At 44.3% G+C, this 20,297-nt stretch overlaps 1 protein-coding gene across 2 annotated transcripts in view; it reads right to left on the bottom strand.

The window, feature by feature from the left end:
• Nucleotides 1–8,731, bottom strand: part of LOC118091444 (retinoic acid-induced protein 3) — an 8,851-nt gene extending 120 nt beyond the window's left edge. Inside the window, exons 1-4 of one of the 2 annotated variants that reach the window (XM_035128463.2) lie at nt 8,498–8,731; nt 5,498–6,461; nt 3,771–3,829; nt 1–2,643 (exon numbers count right to left, since the gene is read on the bottom strand). The exon at nt 1–2,643 is cut by the window's left edge and continues 120 nt beyond it. In XM_035128463.2, the coding sequence (XP_034984354.1) occupies nt 2,551–2,643; nt 3,771–3,829; nt 5,498–6,413 (1,068 nt within the window). In that variant the 5' untranslated portion in view covers nt 6,414–6,461; nt 8,498–8,731 and the 3' untranslated portion in view covers nt 1–2,550. The other variant, XM_060279739.1, reaches the window with a different exon arrangement.
• Nucleotides 8,732–20,297: the final 11,566 nt, after the last annotated feature.

Raw genomic sequence — 20,297 nt, 5'->3', positions numbered from 1 at the left:
TCCTTTCCCACAGGTTAAGGAGCAAAATCCAACTAAAATTGTGCACTCCCCCCCCCCCCAAATGGATTTTAATGGGAGCATTGTTAAGCACAGGCCTAACGTATCCCATTATAATCATAGCTGCCAAGTTTTCCCTTTTCTCGCGAGGAAGCCTATTCAGCATAAGGGAATTTCCCTTTAAAAAAGGGAGAACTTGGCAGCTATGATTATAATCAATGGAAAAAGAAGCTTGACCTCCTCTGGATCGTGTCTTATTTTTCTTGAGCCAGTTGTAAAAGAGTTTCCCCCAACTCGCCATTAAAATCTGAAACAACTTTCTGGAAGTATTTGCCATATGGGTAAGTCTTGTGGTCGCTAGTTTTCTTCCCCATCTGCAGTCATCATATAAAGCAATCATATAATAGAAATCTTAATATTATTATGTGCTGGTCTTTATATAGCCTAAAACTGCACCAAGAGGAAACTATCAGCAGGAACCCCAAGGTTTGCAGAAAATCTTCAGGAAGGTGTGAAACTCTTAGGAGGAAACCACCTCTCCAAACAATCCAATGAGGAGACTGAGCAAGCTTAGTGACCACAAAATTGTGACTGGCTCTTGCAGGAAGGAGAATGGAAAACCAGGACAGGGGGAATAGAGTGGAGTAGAGTGGGAGGAATCCTGAACAGCAGCACTCCAATATGCAACATTTTGCTACAGGTTATCATTAGTATGTCCTAAAATGCTGTTTCATTAACAGTGGTAAAAGAGTTGCAGGAAACCCCACTGAGCTGAATGAGCCTGATCCCAGAGTGAGTGAGTATAGGATTGCAGCCTTAGTGGCATTCAATGAATTCCCTCCATCACCACCACCATTATGCTTTCAACATTTCCCTTTCTCTGTCACTGAAATCTGCTAATAATGACAGGTAGAAACCTGTGCTTAGAAGATCTAGAAGTAGGGATCCCCACCCCCACCCCCAGAAGGGTTTGACTAACTGCTCTCTGTAGAGTTGTTGTAGAGTTGTTGCATTGTTTTGGTTGTTCACACCACTGTTCACACACTCCTTATGTTTCTGTTTGCACAACAACAAAATTACACAGAGTCAAGGGTCCTCTCTACACAACAGCACATAAAATTTGCATGTTCTATCTTACAGGAGGAGGTGCCTATTTAGAGATAATTATTCTAATCTACTATCCTGTGTCTGTCTATGCGCTGCCACACATCACTGCCTTCAAACTGCAGGATTGTCTTTTGCAAAGCAGAGCAATCTCCCCATCTCCGACTCCCAGCAGTCTTAGGTCCCCTAAGCACGCTCAGTGGGCTTGGAAGTCTCACCAGGGGAGAGATTAGGCATCAAGGGCAAAAGCAGGAAGTCTGTAAAGAAACCTAATTCAAAGCTGTACACAGTTTTAAAAGCTGCTTCTTCCCCCACCCCCCACCCCTTTGCTTTCTTCCTGTGTTTAAAGCAGATCTATAGACAGTTTGGAATGACTTTCACTTTTAAAAAATACTGTGATTTCCTGGTTTTAAAACTGTTTTGTTTTTGTTTGGGCCACTTCCCTTTGTGACTCAGTACCACAAAAGCAGGCAGGGGGAATTTGACAGGATTTGAGGACAGCAGTGCTATACAGGCCTGGCATTGCACGTAGGACTAAAGACAGTCACTGATACAGGCCATCTCTTAAAAGGAAGACATTCGGAGATTTCTCAGGCTTCTAAATGGCACAGCTATCATCGAATATTCCTGCAAATTCCAATGCTTCAAAAGGAAAAGGCTGGGGGGGGGGGGGTAGGAGAAAACGCAAATGCATACATTTCAGGGATGTGATCTGGGCCAAGAATACTCCCTGAGCTTTTTACTCACATGGGATGGATATAATCTTTCCTGTTTGTGTTGTGAGGAGAAAAACGAGCTCGGGCAAAATGCTGAGGTATAGAAGTCTCTGTGGAACTGAGAGAAGCTATAAGCCCTGTTTAGGAGATTGCCCCTTAAGCAATTGAAACTGCGGCCTTTCAGATGTTTTGGCCTACAACTCCCATGATCCCTAGATAACAGGACCAGTGGTCAGGGATGATGGGAATTGTAGTCCAAAACATCTGGAGGGCCGAAGTTTGGGGATGCCTGGTGTAAGGGGAAGAGCATGGCTAGGCTCACTGTTGTCGTCCATTTATGGGCTGGCCCCCTGGGTGATATAGAATCCTGTGCAAATCAGGGGTCTAAACCACACCGAGAGCTCAATAGAGAACACTCCATGCTTCAGACCTTCCCCCTCAGCACTTGGGTGGCATGATTGTAACCACACGAGGTGAGAGGCTACCTCAAAAAAAAGCCTGCAGGAATTCATTAAATGAAGGAACACGGTAAAAGAAAATGTAATAAAGTGCCAAGTGTACGAAGGCAGATATAAAAGGTGTGCAGGAGAAAAAGACAGGCATCTTCCTTCATCCACTGCAGTGCTGAGTTCTGTCCCTGATTTAATAAAAACTGAATCACCGCTATATCTGTGATGATTTCCAGCACCTACGCCGACTCAGAATGGCTTCTTTGGCATTCATAGCAGGACGGCTACTTGACATCTTTCCCTCCAGAATACTCTTGGTATGGGCTGGTTCGGGTTTTCGGCCGTGGGATGGAGAAATCCTGCTGGGGCTCAAGGTTCTAGGCAAAAAAGGGGGAGGAAGTAGAATTATAAGGTTTTTAAGTGACATATGTTCTGTTGAATGTTTCTTTTGGGAAAGCAGAACTGCTTTTTAACTAGGCTGAGGAAGAGACTCAGAGCCCCCTGCCCCAACTTTTGCAGTGGCAGGTTGGTAGCGGCCAACTTTTCTATGTATAGGCAAATCCTTTGTTAAGCAGGGGGCAAAGGTCAGCCAAAGTCTATAGTCTGTAATTCCTGATGTGGCAGCCCTTTTAAGAGAACCCATCCAGACAAAATTGCATGCTAGATACATTACCAGTTTTGTATGGAAATATACTTGAGCCAATGGGGCTGGGTTGGGGTCATGAAAGCTTTTGGTAGCTGCAAAAACTGGTTCCCTTTTAATTATTATTATTATTTAGAATGCTGCATAAGGTGAATAAAGTGCTTCAGTGTGATCCCAACCCCTTTCCCCAATTACTGGCATCTTTCGTTTGAAGTTTGGGCATGGTAAAAAAGGTAAAGGTAAAGGGACCCCTGACCATAAGGTCCAGTCGTGACCGACTCTGGGGTTGCTCCCCACAATCCCCCCTCTCTCTTTCTTTGCCTGTTTAGAGAAGAAGTAACTCATCCACCATTCACTATAAGCACAGAGACTCACCACCTCCACAGCAATCATCTTTGACTGCTTAGAGGGGAGAGGCACACATTCCTGACTGGTTAACAACCATGTGATCAGAAGGAAGCATTCCCTTCACTCATACTTGACTTTGTTTGTCCCCAATAATATCAGCTCACCCCGCGTGGTCTCTGGTTGGCTGGGATGTTGCATACAGGACCCGCCAAGCAACTGCATCAAGCATTCTGCAGTTTCAGTCAATTCTATTACCTTCCCCAACATAAACTATTTTGTTGTCTCCATGCAGCCAAAATAAACTCGCATTACTCAGACATCAAATGCAGCTTGTTAGCCGAGTTGTTCTCTGTGTCCCACACAGCCCCAAGACCACATAATCTTATGTGAGCGGCAGCTCCACCGCCAACTCAACAATGTTTAATAATTATCCAAACATGTTGAAATTCCCTCATAGGCCACTTTCCCGTACTGAATCATTCCCGTACTGAAAATCAAAGACTGTTTATTTACCTGCAGCTGGAAGTGAGTTGAATATGGAAGATATGAAGGACCCCTGTTTGCATCTGGGACTGAAAAAGGCAAGCAAGGGGAAGCAGTGAGTCAGTGTGTTTAGCATTGCCACAAAAACAAAGCAAACTCAATTTGATTCCAGACAACCATCTACAGCAACAGCTGTGTACACACAATACAGTTAAAGCACCCTGGGAACTATAGCCGTGGCACCCTGGGGTGCCTTGAAGGGTGGTCAGGGGTGCTGTGGGCAACACTAGCCTCTGTTCCTTCTTCCCTCCCTCCCTCCTCTGATGCCCTCTTGCATCTCTCCCAAAGGCTTGCGTGGCTGTTTGTTACAGCAGCCCTGGCTTCAAGCTCTGCAGGCAAATGGTGCCTCTGGGGCTGGCCAGGTGTGCCTCTCGGGCCCCTGTGGGGTAGTTTGAGGAGCGCCTCTCTTTCTGGCAGGGTGGGCATCTCAGAGACTGGAGCAGCAGCAGCTGTGGCTGCCCAGAGGACTGCCAAGGAGAGAGGGGAGGGGAGGAGGCTGAGGGAATACTCCACAAGGGAGGGTGTTTGCAAAATGGTGAGAGGCTGACACCCCTGCAGGCAAGGGGTGACATAACTGGGCTCCTGAGCCCCACAGGGGTGCCACAGAAAGAACGTAGTTGGCCAAGGAAGCCGTGGACCCAAAAAGGTTGAAAACCTCTGATCTAGTGTGTTGTGCAGCCTAGTCCAATTTGTATTTACTCAGAATGAAATCCTTTGTCTTTTGCATAGAGGAAGGGCTGTAGCTCAAAGGCAGATCCTCAATGGGCGTAGCCAAAGGGGGGCAGGGAGGGGCAGCTGTCCCCCCAAAAAATCAATACAAATAAATATAAATACATAGCTAACTGAGATTCTGCCCCCGCCTAACAAAAGGCCTACTCCCCCTAACAAAAACCCTGGCTACACCCATATCTGCTTTGTATGCAGAAGTCCCACGGTTAACAGCGTGGGACTGGGACAACAGCTCTAGGTAGGACTGGGGGAGAAGCCTGGCAGTGTAGACCCTACCGGGCTAGATGCCCCTAATGGGCCTTATTCCCAGGTAAGTGCATCTAGGATTTCAGCCACCCAAAATATTTCCCATTTTGGGACCTGACTGAATCCTGATCCATGTGGTGTGCAACATGTTGATTTGAGATTTAAGAAAGAAAGAAAAGTGACAAATGAATGCTATAAATCATTATATAGGCATTGGCTAGACAGGGAATTTTTTTTAAAAAAAAATCGTAAGTCGGAAAAATCCTATCTAAAAATTCGTAAGTCGGAAAAATCCTATCCACACCGCATCCAAAATGGCGGGCGGAACTCTGTTTGTAACTTGAAACATTTGTTAGTCGAGTCATTCGTAAGTCGAGGTACCACTGTATAAGCATTTACTTAGGTTGCAGTGAGCCTGCATAACAGGAAACACTACAAAGTTGGCCTCCCACCTCCCCTGTGGCCCAGGATTGTCCTAAAAAGTGCCTTCCTTTCCAAGGACACTTCCAGTGTGGTCTTCTTTGTGCTCTGCAACACCAAATGAGAACATGGGAAGCTGTCATAGGGAATGCTTTAAAAAGATGGGTTTTAAAAAAATATAATAATAATCAGCGGCATTCCTAAAACAGTCTGAATATTTTTAGCTTGCCAAAGATGCTCTCTCTATTACACAAAGCACTTGCCAGTCCCAGACATACAGGCATTGCTATGGATAGCCATACCTTGCGCGTTGTCTTCCTGAGCATAGGCTTGATTCTCTACTCCGTAGGTTTTTTTCAGGACTTTAGGCTGGCAGGCATCATTCTCTGGAGGGTAGTCTCCGGGCCTCCGTGGAACGGTGAGGAAACAGAGCTCAGGCACCACATATATCATCAGGAAGACCCACCCATTAGCTACCAGAGCAATGCTGATAGTGGGATCGTCCCATTCTGGCCTTTTCCCAAAGTCTGTCATGAACACGCTGATCCACGCCACCCAGATGCATATGGAGAACAGGGCTGTGAAGAAGGTGTGTGTGCCATGCCTCTTCCACCTTCTGTAGGACCCACAGAAAACAAACATGGAGACCACAAAGAGGAGGGCCATCAGGAAAAGCACGTAGATGAGAAGCAGAACGAAGTCCACACGGCTTTTTTCTGTCAATCCAGTCGTGGCGTTCAGGGCCTTCAGCTCTTGGCTGTTGATGGCTACGTACTGTGTGGCGATAATAATCTGCACAATGGTCAGGCTGATGGCGATAACCAGCAGCGCCAGTACCGAAAAGGGGCATCTTCCTCTCACCAGCTTGATGAGGTCGAGGGCATGGGCCAGGAGGCATGCGAAGCAGAGGGCAAAGAGGACCCCAAAAAGAAAGAAGCGGGTGAGGGCAGTCCTCTCGTTGAGCCTTATAATGAAGGCAAAAGTGAGGCCGAAGATTCCTAGAGTGCCCAGAAGGAAGAGGAACTGGACAGGGATCAGGCTTCGCTTTGTGTTGTCTTGGACTTTACATACAAGGAAAAGGAGCACAGCGATCAGGATGGCTGTGATGACAGCACCAGCGGTAGCAAAGGATTCCACAACAATGCCCCAATTTTTCTCGGTGTCACAGAGGAAGTCATAGTCTGCATCTAAGCCTTTGCACCCTGGCCGGGAGGTCATGGTGCCTCAGGGCAGCCCTAAAGTGGATGCCTTGCCTTAAAGGAAGACCTGTAGAAATTAAGAGAAGCATGATAAAGCATGATTTGAAAAAGAGAGAGAAATGGACTACAACTCTACAAAATATTATTTACTACAGTGAGGATCGTGTAATCAAAGGGCATACATTGCCTGACCTACACCATCAAAAGACTAAAAGTTTATGTCCCAGTTCAGATAGTCACTTCCCAGCTTGGTTTGCCAGCCGAAAATGAGCAACCATCTGCTGAAAGATCAGAACACCTGGAGATGGGATGCTTGCACTTGTATTCCTTGCAAATATGCAAGACGTGCCCGTGTATTTTGTAACTCAGGTATAGTATTTTCAGGGTGCAATTGCATTTTGAAGTTTCAGACTAAAGAGCTATATATGGCATGGCTTGAAGTTTGGCGGTGTAATCTCCAGCGGGCATTACTGGTTTCTTTCCGCCTTCTGCACAGTCATACTTTGTTGGGTTGCTTGGTGTTTTTTTTACAAACTTTCAGAGTGGGGAGTCCAAAGGAATGAAAAATGGAAGGTGAAACTTGAACAGAGTTACTGAAAAACAAAGACATGCCTCTTTTCCCCATGGAAAACGCCTCTGTGTGTGTGTGTGAGTGAGTGTGTATGCTGAGTGCGTAATTGTGTGTGGGTCTGACCCTACTCACTTTGTGGTCTGGCACTGCCCTCTAATGGAATGTGGCATTACGGGGCAAATGTGGGCCACCAAACTTCAATGTTTTGAGTCAGGCCCCAACTGCCTGCATGTCATAGCTGCCAAGTTTTCCCTTTTCTCGCGAGGAAGCCTATTCAGCATAAGGGAAAATCCCTTTAAAAAAGGGATAACTTGGCAGCTATGCTGCATGTGCAGGGAAATGCACCACGTTCTCCAAAGGACTGTCAACACTGCATCCAGCAGGAACACCACCTTCCTCCATCTGCCGTATCCTCAGGGACATTCCTACAGATAGCGGAAAACAGAAAACTCACCACAAAGACTGAATGCAGGGTGAGTTGCTTCTTCTGGTAAGAAATTTCCACATCAGAACCCCTATACGTCATTTTAACATTAGCACTCGCCTTGGTTGTACAATGGCCACGCAGACATTCCCCCACCCTCTCCATTTCTGAGAAAAAGAAAAATACCTTTATGCACTAAGGCTCTAGAGACCTATGCAGGCTTGCTGCCAAGTGAACACGCATAGTAAAGGTAAAGGGACCCCAGACCAGTCGTGACCGACTCTAGCCAGCATGACAAAGCCGCTTCTGGCGAACCAGAGCAGCACATGGAAATGTCGTTTACCTTCCCGCTGTAGCGCTACCTATTTATCTACTTGCACTTTGACGTGCTTTCGAACTGCTAGGTTGGCAGGAGCTGGGGCCGAGCAACGGGAGCTCACCCCGTCGCAGGGATTCGAACCACCGACCTTCTGATCAGCAAGCCCTAGGCTCTGTGGTTTAACCCACAGTGCCACCCGCGTCCCCCAAAACATAGTATTGGGCTTAAACATGCATAGTATCAGGCTGCAAATCATTCATTCACTGCCTAGTTTGCTACCCTCCACTTATAGCTATCTTAAAACCGCATGCAGCTGATAGCTAGAGGTCAAACAGCCAGATCCACAAACCAATTAAACAGTGCTGCATGCGTTTGAACAGAATGAACACATTGACGCCAACGGGACACCAACTTGCTTAATAATAGCAGGGCTAAATTCCAGGAACTCCAGTTAAGACTTGCTAGCTGTGAGAACGCAAAATAAATCTACAGGGAAGGTGTCGGTCGTGGCATGCTTTGCGCACCAGTGCGTATGCATAAATAAGGAAATTTTTTTTGCACTTTTCAGATTCTAGGAAAGAGCCAGAGAATAGCTGTTGATGGGTGTCTTTGTAATGCTAAAAATATGAAAGGAAAATCCCACCTGGAGACTAGCAATCCAGGAATGAATCTACAAACTGCACCACAGCAGCGTGCCCTGGGGTCAAGTTGAGAAAGAGCCACAGGACTCCCTCTTACCAAACCTCTTGCTCTACGATCCCATCACGGTAGCCTTGGTCTTTGATTTACCTTGAGTGTGCTCTGTGCTCCCACGGCTAGATGTGTCTTCTTCAGTAGCAGAGGGCAAACCAGGGAAATTCCTGCCACACACCCACTCGGCAAATAATCTCAGCTCTGCTCGTTCTTCTCTCCCCGAGCAAGACAAGCAGCCAAATTGCTCTCTCACACTCTAACGGCAGCTTTAAAAGCAAATGAGGAAAGAAGCAGAGATGATGGAGTAGGGACACGCCTATTCCAGTTCCACTACTCCTGGTGCTGTTATAAATATAACGTCCCGGTGCCAGGAGATGAGGTAAAAATATCTGACGTCAACAGGACAGTCACCCCAGCAGCTGGGTGGGGAAGGATCCTGCGCCTCTCCCCACCCCACAATTGAATCCATGACCATTCATGAAGTCAGTTGGTGAATTGCACCTCTCTGGGAGTTGAGAAACCAAGAGGATGTGGGCTGGTGGGAGACCCCTGGCCAACAATAACACCATTGTGCTCCTCCTACCCTTCATTGCTTTCTATACTTACCTAACATTCAGCTAAGTTAATGTACTGAGGAAGTTCAGGAGTGACCATGAGGAACAGTCTTTTAAGTCTCCCTCCCTCCCGACAAAAGATGTGATGATAAAATGGGCAAAAGATTTTGGGTATAATATTGAATATGACGCGTGGTTGAAATTGTGGAATCAAACATTGAAATTTACTGCATGTACTGCCCTGAAAGAGAATGTTTTGAAGATGATGCATAGATGGTATTTAACACCAGTAAAATTGGCTAAGATGTTTAGGATGAGTAGCAAAACATGCTGGAAATGTAAAGAGAAAGACGGTGAATTTTATCATATGTGGTGGACATGCGATAAAATTAAAAGATTTTGGGGAATGATATATAATGAAATGAAAAAGATTTTTAAATATACTTTCCTCCAAAAACCAGAAGCTTTTTTATAAGGAATTATAGGACAAGAGATAATGAAAGGAGATCAAGTATTATTTATATATGCGACAACCGTGGCTAGGACTTTGTTAGCCCAAAAATGGAAAACTCAGGAGTTACCGACGATTGAAGAGTGGCAGATGAAAATGATGGACTATGTGGAATTAGCAAAACTGACTAGCAGGATCCGAAACCAGGGAGAGTCAAGGTTCCAAAAGGATTGGAGTAAATTTGTGGACTATATGGAGAAGAACTGTAGAAGCTTAAAGACACTTGCAGGACTGAAATAAATCCTACGAATTGACTTTAAGTAGATGCAATAAAGGAACTGTGAGATAGGAGTGAATAAGAAAACCAAATGGGCGGAAGGAGGGAAGTCAAAGCTCGGCAGAGCAAAGAAAATTGTAAGGATTGATAAGATGTTAAAAAGAGAAATTTTGTGTTTATTGTGTTTATTATGTGTTGTTGTGTATGTGATTGTATGTGTGGTTTGTTTTTGTTTAAATGTGTTTAATTGGAAAATCTAATAAATTGGGGTTTTTTTAAAAAAAAAGTCTCCCTCCCTCCCTCTCTCTCTCTCTTTCTCCCCCTCTCCCTCGTTCTCTTTCTTCTTTGTACACTCGATCCCTGGAGCAGAAGCTGCTCATGCCTGCAGATACTTGGGAATTTCCAGTGCTTATCCTTCTGAACAAATCAGGTGTTTTGCCATCCAAATCAGCTAAGAAAAAACTATACAGAGGGTATGTGCACAGACTCACACTCAGAGCCAGCCCATCCATGAGGCAAGGCAACTGCCTTAGGCGGTAGGATCCAAGGGGCAGCAGATCTGGCCTCCAAGAATGCATTGCCCACAGTTGCTGCCATAGTGGCAGCGATGGCTGTGGTGCAAGCCTTGGAAGTCAGATCTGCCACCACCTTGGTGGTGTCACTGCTACAGCAAATATTTGCCACTGCTTGGCAAATAAGAGGTTCTGCTGGTGTCCTCCTACCCCTAGGGAGAAAATGGCGGAGCTGCCCTTGGAGTCTCCTGAGCTCCGCACCTGCCCAGCTTGATTTAGAACAGGCCTTTTCCTTCCCATGATGGTCTTTGATTCCCTTCAATCAGGTAAGGTTGATTTGACACACACCTTTCTTCCTGATGTAAATTTTCACTCACCCCTTTGTACCTGTTACAGGTAGGTATCCGTGTTGGTCTGAGTCGAAGCAAAATAAAAAAAAATCCTTCAGTAGCACCTTAAAGACCAACTAAGTTTTTATTTTGGTATGAGCTTTCGTGTGCATGCACACTTCATCAGATGTACCTTTGTACCTGATGTAGATATTTATTTTCCCCTTCTTCTCTGGCAACAGATGCCATTTTGTGGTTCACCTCAGGTGCCAAAATGGCCCGGTTCACACTACACTTCCTATAAGTACACTTCACCACAGCCAAACCAGGCTCAAGGCTAGCATTGAGTGTAGAAAAAGCATCACAGGTTATGAATTTTGCTCTGTGTTATTACTTCAAAATGGGTGCAATGTATGAACTAACCCTATATGAGGTAACTGTAGGTGTCTGCCACAGGCATCTTAAGTGGAGAAGCCATTTTGCTGATGACGTAGTAGCAGAATATATCTATTTTCAGTGTTCAAATTAAAGGAGATATGATGATGAGCCCCCTCCCAGCTACTGATTTTAAAGGCCCCTGTAGGCATCATCTCAACAACAGCTGAGGAGGTGACTTGGGGGGTTGTTGTAGATTTCCTTCAGGTCCCTTTACCTTTTTCCCCTGCCGTGACTGGTGCCAATGTGACTGGTGCGGTGGGAGGCAGGAAGGTCAACGTCCAAGGGAGCTCGAGCCAATGCCAGACAGAGTCATCACAGCTAGTTGTAACAAAGAAGGCAGGCAGGTGAAGGCTGGCTGAGGGCAGGCTGAGGTTGGTGGGGCAGTGCCCCATACCCCCAAACAATTTGAGCAATGGACTCTGGTTACATCCTATTGGAAGCAAGGAAGGACAAATGGTACAGTGGGTGCAGCATGCCAGATTTAACTGCCTGGCAGCTGGGTAGTATCACCCACTTGGAGACAGAACTTTTGGGGGAGCAGAGGTGAGCCGGTCAATGATCCCAGCAGACTTGGCTCTAGAACGGAAGGAGTCTGTTGCAAGTCACATAGCCAAGCATGAGGAAGGCTTTGCCAGAGCAGTGAACTGAAGTCTGAATGGGAGTGCAGGACATCATTTTAATATTTCACCTGGGCTGTCCAAATACCTGAGGTTAGCCCTAGGGGCCCAAGCAACGCAGGTGCAACCACACCCTGAGCTAATCTAGAATATGTTGAGGCCATGTGAAACAGCCTTTTGGCTGGTTTGACAGCAGCTTTGCCAAGAATGCTTTCACTGATTTTTATTCTAAGAAGCGTCAAGCGACAATGTGTAAAAAAATAAATAAGAGAAGCTCTTAAATGCAAACGGCAGGGCAGGGCACGTACTATTGTGTCCTGTGTGCTTTTTATTGCCGATAACTATCATAAGGGCTACATAGGATTTGGGATTTCTTCCTGTGGCCTAAATAGCCTCACAATGGAAAATGGAGAGTCAAGATGCAGGTGAGGAAGATATCATCTAAACAGCGCTGTTTGGATTCACTGGCAGAGACTAGGGAGGCTCTGATCAACGTCAACAGAGCCAAGTCAGAAAGTGTCTCTGTCTGCAGCAAGCCCTCTTAGATGACATTCAGCTATATAAACTTCCATCACCACAAATGCTTTGGGACACTTAAAATAAATAAATAATAACAACAGTGGATATACAAGTTCGAGACTTATTGATTTAAATAGGTTCCACCCTCTGTCCTGACTAGTGTTTTTTGCTGTATTATCACTGTGGTGCCACAATCACCCACCCCCAGAATTCTCCATTCAGTGCTATTATCTCCTATGGGACTGTGAATCAGAGTTTCAGAATATGTTTGCTCTGATTGCTGAAAAAGCAAACATAATCAGGGCACCAAGTTCAGTGCCAAATATCCTTTTCTGTATACTCTGGGAGTGAACCAAGGATACAGTTGATAATGTCGCTAAAAGTTAATAGTCCCGTATAAATATTACTAATAATATTACTAATACTAATATTTATTTTTATTTTGTTCCATCTTTGTATGGCTTATAATTCATGATGCTTACTGCAAATGATGTTTCAGTCTTTTATTTTGGGCTTTTGAAACAACGGCGTGTGACACTGTTCTTTAATATTGCCATTTGACACCTAAGAAATTCAGTCTGAGTCTGAGATACAGTATACATTTTGCTCAAGTCTAACTGTGTTTATGTTACCACATATCTGAACTCAGGTTTTCCTGCTTCAAATTTGGCACTACACAGAATTCAAGAATCTTTCTATCCCCTGAAAAGAAAGTAAGTAACTGTTTAGTCTTCAGTAACACGATGGATTTCACTCCAAGACAGTACAAAGTGGCTTCTCTCTCTCTCTCTCTCTCTCTCTCTCTCTCTCTCTCTCTCTCTCTCTCTCTCTCTCTCTCTCTCTCTCTCTCTCTCTCTCAACAATCTCCCTCTTTTTTTAGTATTCATCTTGATTTGCTTTCACAAAGCTTATGCAGCAGTTAGATTATACACAACTTTTATCGAGCATTTGTTCTGATTGGTTTGTGGGGTGGTTATACAGCAATGAACATCCATCCTGCATTCATTCTGAATTGCTTACTGGGGAGTTTACATCTCTCCCCGTTGGTTATTTACTCATTCCATACTTTCCAATGCATGTCCCTGTCGCTTTCCAAACCATAGAAACTCTGTGAAGCATTCAATGTCCAGAATAGAGCTCTAAAGCTTTTTGTCACCAGGCAAGCCACCAAATGAGACAAACTAGTCTGACATACTCGGGGACATTATAGCTATGTCTCATCAAAGGCTGTGAGTATTTTTCTGCACCTACAAGAAAGGGAAGGGGAGGGACTGGGAGGAGAGATAGCAAAGAAAGGGAGGATGAACAAACAGGCAACAGATTCCAGTGCTTCAGGAAGCTCTGGAGTGATATTGTGGTGTGAGAGCAGCAAACATGCTGTAAGGAGGCTAAAATAAAGGGAAACTAAAATAAATCTGGAACTAGAGGCCTCACCTTTTATTTACGTCCTTTGGCATGTTTAACATAATGAGTCATTTGATTCTTACTTGGGCTAGAGTTTTAAGGAGTGGCTTTCCGGTGTAAATATGTGGTAAAGAAGCAGCTAGGGAGAATAGCAAACATACACATCATCAGGGGCACATTGGAAATGTGATATGTTATGAAGCTGCCAAAAGAACACAAAATATAAAGTCAAATGTAAATTTGCTATGATTTATACAGAGAGGGGAATGGAGAGAAAGTAATGGAAGCATCAAAACAGCACTCTGGACAAGTTTGTTCTGGATCCTGGTAGGATGCCATTAATCACTAAAACTACTGTAAATACTTTGTTACCGTGACTAAGAAAATTTTAAATTCTGATAGTTAAACATCTGAGTTTCTGCCTTCTTTGGTTGCTGTTCAGCAGTTGCTCTGATGAAAATGGTTACAGGTAGGTAGCCGTGTTGGTCTGGATCGAAGTAAAATAAAAAAAATTCCTTCAGTAGCACCTTAAAGACCAACTAAGTTTTTATTTTGGTATGAGCTTTCGTGTGCATGCACGAAGAAGTATCTGAAGAAGTGTGCATGCACACGAAAGCTCATACCAAAATAAAAACTTAGTTGGTCTTTAAGGTGCTTCTGATGAAAATGCTACTCTTTCCAAAGTTGCAGGTTTGAGGGTGTGGTGCTCAGAAGACCTTCATTTGTCAAAATCACCAGTTTGCGGTTTTTAAAAAGTGTGCATAGGTCAATTGTAGCTTTACCTACATACAGGATATGACATCCCTTTCTTGCATTCAATGATATAAATTATATTGCAGGAACCACAGGTAATGTATTGTTTGATGTATTATTATTATTATTATTATTACTATTACTATTCATCTGCCCTTCACCCTAAGGTCCCAGGGTGAGTTACAATATTGAAACACAATATTAAAGAGTTTAAAACAGCTGGCTATGTTCTACTTCTCTTGGTGCTTTTGAAGGCAGCTATCACCAAGAGATACACAGGTATTCAAGGTGTGGAATTACATGGATGAGATCCATGATTGCTGATCTGTGGTTTAAGTACAGCTCTCACTAATAGTTTGCATAGATTTGAAAGCTGGCAGAATGATACCTTTAGCAAGCCATTCAACTCTTGCTAACAAAAGGTAGCTTTCTCTTATTACCAGGTGATAGGTAGGAGATGCCGGATGGAAATCTACCACAAATGAGATACAGTATATTGCTCTTTGTTACTTGACACCTCATTTGATGCAGGAGGCTTTCTCTAAACAAAATGAAAGCTTGGTGGATGTAGTAGTAGAGGATGCCCTCTTTGCAGAATGTGTTCTTTCAGCTCTCTGATCCTTCATTGATATTTATCTTCATTGCAGCAAATGAATTTGCTCCTGAAAGCCAAGGTGTAGACACTTTTTTAAAAAATACATGTTTTGGATAGCAGGATTTCTAGCATAGACAGATGTGGGCATTAACAGTGGTGCCCTCGGTTTAAGTACACAATTGGTTCTGGAAGTCTGTACTTAACCTGAAGCGTACTTAACCTGAAGCGAACTTCCCCATTGAAAGTACTGGAAAGTGGATTAATCCGTTCCAGACAGGTCCGCAGAGTACTTAAACTGAAAGTACTCAAACCGAAGCGTACTTAAACCAAGGTATGACTGTAGTGTCTCTGCTATGTGATGGGAGAGGCTTTGCACCACGTTTTGTAAGTTTAAGTCAATATAGAAATCAATCTTTTCAGTAGCTGTGTTGTTGGCTGAGACAAAGGAATGTTCAAGGCTGTTTGGCTTTGTGGATTTTTGGTAGCACGTAAAACCTGCCGTGTATGTGTGTTTTCCCTTAGTAAACCTGAATATAAAGGGAGTTTCCTTGATGTCATTAATACATATTTTTGTACGTAGCTAAGCAGCAAGAAGCAGGCATTTTTGGTAGGCAGCCAACAGGCCAAAAAGCACATTATTCAGATTCATTCCAGAGCACTGAGTATCATGTCTCCTTGTGTATATTTAAACTAGGCGTGCACAACTTATGACCCACCATGTTGAATACAGACCAACAGTCGCCACAGCCTGTCACTTCCTACACTCTTCTGCAATCCCAGTCCGGCCTTTTTGAAAGGAGGTTTATTTAGCCCCTTGTGGGCTGCCAGACCCGGTTGCTGAACTGTGCTTTGACTGGCAGGTCACAGAGTGTGGAGGCCTATATTAAGTTCTCTTGTGTGCCTTGTTTTCTCTCTTATCTCCACCCCGCAGCTCCATTAATGAACAGATGTGTCTTTAATTTTTCTACATTCCTCCTTAGCTATTCAAGACATAGGGCAACCTTGAATCTTTGAGCATTTTTTAGTCACTGTTTCTTAGCACTTTGATTTCGTAAGACTTTGGGCCAAATAGCAATCGATGTTAAACACGCCCTTTAAAATTGTTTTATCGTTTAAAAACCCTCACGCATTCAATTTCACCATTGCAGAAATAAGGAAATAAGCCTCGTGTTTATTTTTAGATGGCACCTGACATTTACCAGATTGTCACATTTCACACATATGTTGTCCCCAAGCTGTTGGAGATGCAAGGCCTCAAAAGCTTCCCTCTCTCTCTCTCTCTCTCTCTCTCTCTCTCTCTCTCTCTCTTGCTGCACATGGGGGACATGTTCCACTTTGGAAGGGTTCTGAGAAAATACAGAAGATTACTCACCCAGATGTTTTTCCGTTTCCATCCCTAGCATTTTCAAATATCTGGGATGGGCAAAATCTTGACGGCAAGAATAAAGACTTAATCAGCTTCCTTTTATCAGTGGCTAGATTAACTACTGTACTTCAAGGTTCTGGAAACATTTAGAAAATGTCGCTTTAAAATACTGGTATATTCTTGTTTTGCTTTATCTGAAAAGCTAACCCAAAAGATACAAAAAGTATAACAAAAATAAATTTTGTTTGACATGGTGTGATTTTTTAAAAAAATTATTAATGAAGTGATTGAGGCTCCAGTAACCTCAGCTACACAGGTGGGTATATAGAATTCTTTATAACTGCTTCTATTTGAACCGTAAGCCACCCTGAGTCCCTCTCACAGAAAAAAGGCAGGATGTGAATAATAATAATAATAATAATAATAATAATAATAATAATAATAATAATAATAGATCTTCCATGTCTTAAGCATCTCCAGCTGCATTTGCTAAACCCTGCAAAGAAAAAAGTTGAGACAGTTTAAAAGGACTCCAATGATTAATTTTCCTTTATTTTTCTTTCTTTGGGTTGAACTATGTACCGTAATGTTGAAAGACTGTTTCTGTTTTGAGTATTATAAATGCGAATTCACTTTTATAATTCTCCCCCAAGATCAATAAAAATTACACACGCACACACACACTGGTTCCCTTACCCCCCCCCCCTCATCCACCTTTCGTCAGATCTCCACACCTTGTACCCGTTCCTCTTGGCTCACATCCTAATATCAGGGCCAGAAGCACAGGTGGCCTGGGGGCAGGGGGCAGACAGGGAGTGCCTAGAACAATTATAGCAGGGGGTAAGGCACTGGATCTGGCAAGTGGGCCAGATCCTTACCTCCTGCACCACCCAAAGGTAAAATTTGCTACATGGGCAGGGCTGTCCTCCTGTCAATCAGCTGATGTCACAAACACACCAGGGGACCTGTTTTTTGCATAGCGCTATGAACATATGAACATAGCACGGGTGGCACTGCTGTTTAAACCACAGAGCCTAGGGCTTGCCGATCAGAAGGTCGGCAATCCGAATCCCCGCAACGGGGTGAGCTCCTGTTGCTCGGTCCCAGCTCCTGCCAACCTAGCAGTTCGAAAGCACATCAAAGTGCAAGTAGATAAATAGGGACCGCTCCGGCGGGAAGGTAAATGGCGTTTCCGTGCGCTGCTCTGGTTTGCCAGAAGCGGCTTTGTCATGCTGGCCACATGACCTGGAAGCTGTACACCGGCTCCCTCGGCCAATAATGCGAGATGAGCGCCGCAACCCCAGAGTCAGTCACGACTGGACCTCATGGTCAGGGGTCCCTTTACCTTTATGAACAATCCACTTATTGTCAGTGCTTTGCAGGTGGCCTTGCAGGCCAGCCATGAACCCCTTTTGGATCCAGCTCCATCTTTACCTGCCCCACACTTGACATCACATATGATGCTGTAAGACAGAGATGTGCTGGACTCGCATCTGGGTGGGATATACTATAGAGCGGTAAGCTTTTACTGTTAAAATATCAGCAGCCCATTGTGGTCACAGCTTCACCGGGACATTGGGGCCAGCACGAGAATGACGGTCCTCCTGTTGTGCCACGTTTGGCATGGCAGAGACACCAAAATGCCCTTCCTCTGGTGTTTCCTCCTACAGATGGGTGGATGGGAGTTGCCTTCTTGAATTCCACAACAATCTGAGTCGACAAGACCTGTATAGATCATATAAAATACCTTGGCTGATACTCCAGTAGCACTTTAGAAGCCAAGCTTTGTTTGCTCTGTACATAACTGGCTGCAATGTGTTCTGGTATCTGAGCAAAGCCAGCCCTTTGATCAGATCATTCAAGGGGAGCCACCCAGAGTTTCCTACCAAAGAAACAAGATCTCACTTGGCAAGCGTCCAGGTAACTCCGTCGACTGCAATCTGTAAATCAAAGATGGTGACCCAGTGGCTCTCCAGATATTGCTGGACTACCCCTCCTTTTTAAAAAAAAAAAATCTATTTCAAAAAGCACAAATAAAACATAATTAAAAGGAGAAGGTATATCATGTGCTCCCATTGTTGCCCAAATAAGTCCAGTTTATTGTACACACATTTTAAAAGATAACCTATGATTGCCCTTTATCTATAGTGGAGACTAAGAAAGAAACATGGCAAATGGGATGCAAGAAGTTGATATGAAACAGGATGAGATGACCATCACAGGAAAATGATGGGTGGGAGGTAAAAAAAACTTCTGTGAGAGGGAGGGAAGGGAAGATCTTCCAGGGTGGGAGGCCAGAAGAAGAAAGGGAAGCAACCAGGTGAGAGCTGGGACGCTCCACACCTTACTGTGTGAGACAAGGGCTAAGATCTACCTCTGATAGAGAGCTTTGTATTTCTTCTTTTTCCTTCTTTTCCCCGTTCTTTTCTTTTTCTTTTTTTATGTTCTTTTCTTTTTTCATTTTTATTCAGATGGATCTGTTTTTATTGTATTCTGTGCTGATAAGTTTCAATAAAAATATTTATTTTTAAAAAGAGCTTATTTATTTCCTTTTTATCCCGCCATTCTTCCAGAGAGATGAATGTAGCATACATGGCCACCCCTCCTAATTTTATCCCTCAACTCTGTGAGGTAAACTAAGCTGAGGGAGGTAGCAGCTAGCCCGACGTCACCCGCTGAGTTTTGTAGTTATGTGGGGATTGAACCTGGGTCTCCCTACTCCTAGCCCAACACTCTAACCACTATGCCACATTGATGCCTCACATTTGATCTTAGTATATATCTTAATGCAGGGAGCAGCACGCTGGACCAGACAGACCTTTCACCTGTCCTGCAGAGAGCTCTCATTATGTTCTTAAGCTCTGTTTACAACAGTTAAAAAGAAACCACTTTGCCTGCAATTCAGAAGCCATGAAAGTAAAGTACTGCTCAGCCCAGAACATTGCACAGGGTGCAGTTTCCATGGAATCATAAACCAAGTGCAGCACCAAAGGTACATCAAGCATCTTGCAGGGGGATGACAAGGAACGGTGGGTGAAGAAACCATATGGCAAGGATCATGAAGGGTTGCAGAGCCAGGATAGGACCCTTGGGTGCATCACCTCACCTGGTATTCTGGTTTGCTCCACCTAATAGTTTTTCCAGGACCAAAAAAAAAGCTAATTTGTTATGTAGGTTATGCTGAGAAATCTTGACTGGCTCACTCTGTGTGCTTCGTGGCAAAGCAGGAAACCCAGAGCTTGCAAGTCCAAGTCCAACACTCTCTGCACTCTGCTACACCAGCAGCCAGGTGTTTCCCAGGTTGTTCCCAAGTTGTTTGGTGGTGGGAAGGAGCAAAGGCAATATCATCCTCACTATTATCCATCCCCCCCCATTGTTCCCTGGGGGACAGGGAGCAGCACCCATTTCAGAGCCTCGTGATTCTCATCACCTTTTCTTCCTTCCAGACTCACAGCAGAGATTGTTCCCAAGTTGTCTGAGGAGGAGGAAGCAGAGGAGGTGCAAAAAGCAGAAACATTATTATTACCAACTCCTCATACAACTCTAATTTTGACAAAGTCATGCCAATAATAATAATAATAATAATATATTCATTATACCCCGCCCATCAGGCTGAGTTTCCCCAGCCACTCTGGGCGGCTTCCAACAGAACATTAAAATGCAATTATCTATTAAACATTAAAATCTTCCCTAAACAGGGCTGCCTTCAGATGTCTTCTAAAAGTCTGAATGATATAGATCAGGGATGTCCAACAGGTTGAGCGTGATCTACTGGTAGATCCCTGGGAGGTTTTGGTAGATCACAGTTGATTGCTGGGTTCCTTTCCTTGTTGTTGTTGTTGTTGTTTAGTCGTTTAGTCGTGTCCGACTCTTCATGACCCCATGGACCATAGCACGCCAGGCACTCCTGTCTTCCACTGCCTCCCGCAGTTTGGTCAGATTCATGTTGGTGGCTTCAAGAACATTGTCCAACCATCTTGTTCTCTGTCGTCCTCTTCTCCTAGTGCCCTCAATCTTTCCCAACATCAGGGTCTTTTCCAGGGAGTCTTCTCTTCTCATGAGGTGGCCAAAGCATTGGAGC

The sequence above is a fragment of the Zootoca vivipara genome, chromosome 10 (genome assembly GCF_963506605.1).
Source record: "Zootoca vivipara chromosome 10, rZooViv1.1, whole genome shotgun sequence".
Classification (NCBI taxonomy): domain Eukaryota; kingdom Metazoa; phylum Chordata; class Lepidosauria; order Squamata; family Lacertidae; genus Zootoca; species Zootoca vivipara.
Note: the sequence above shows the minus strand (reverse complement) of the source record. Positions and strands in the feature narration are given on the sequence as shown.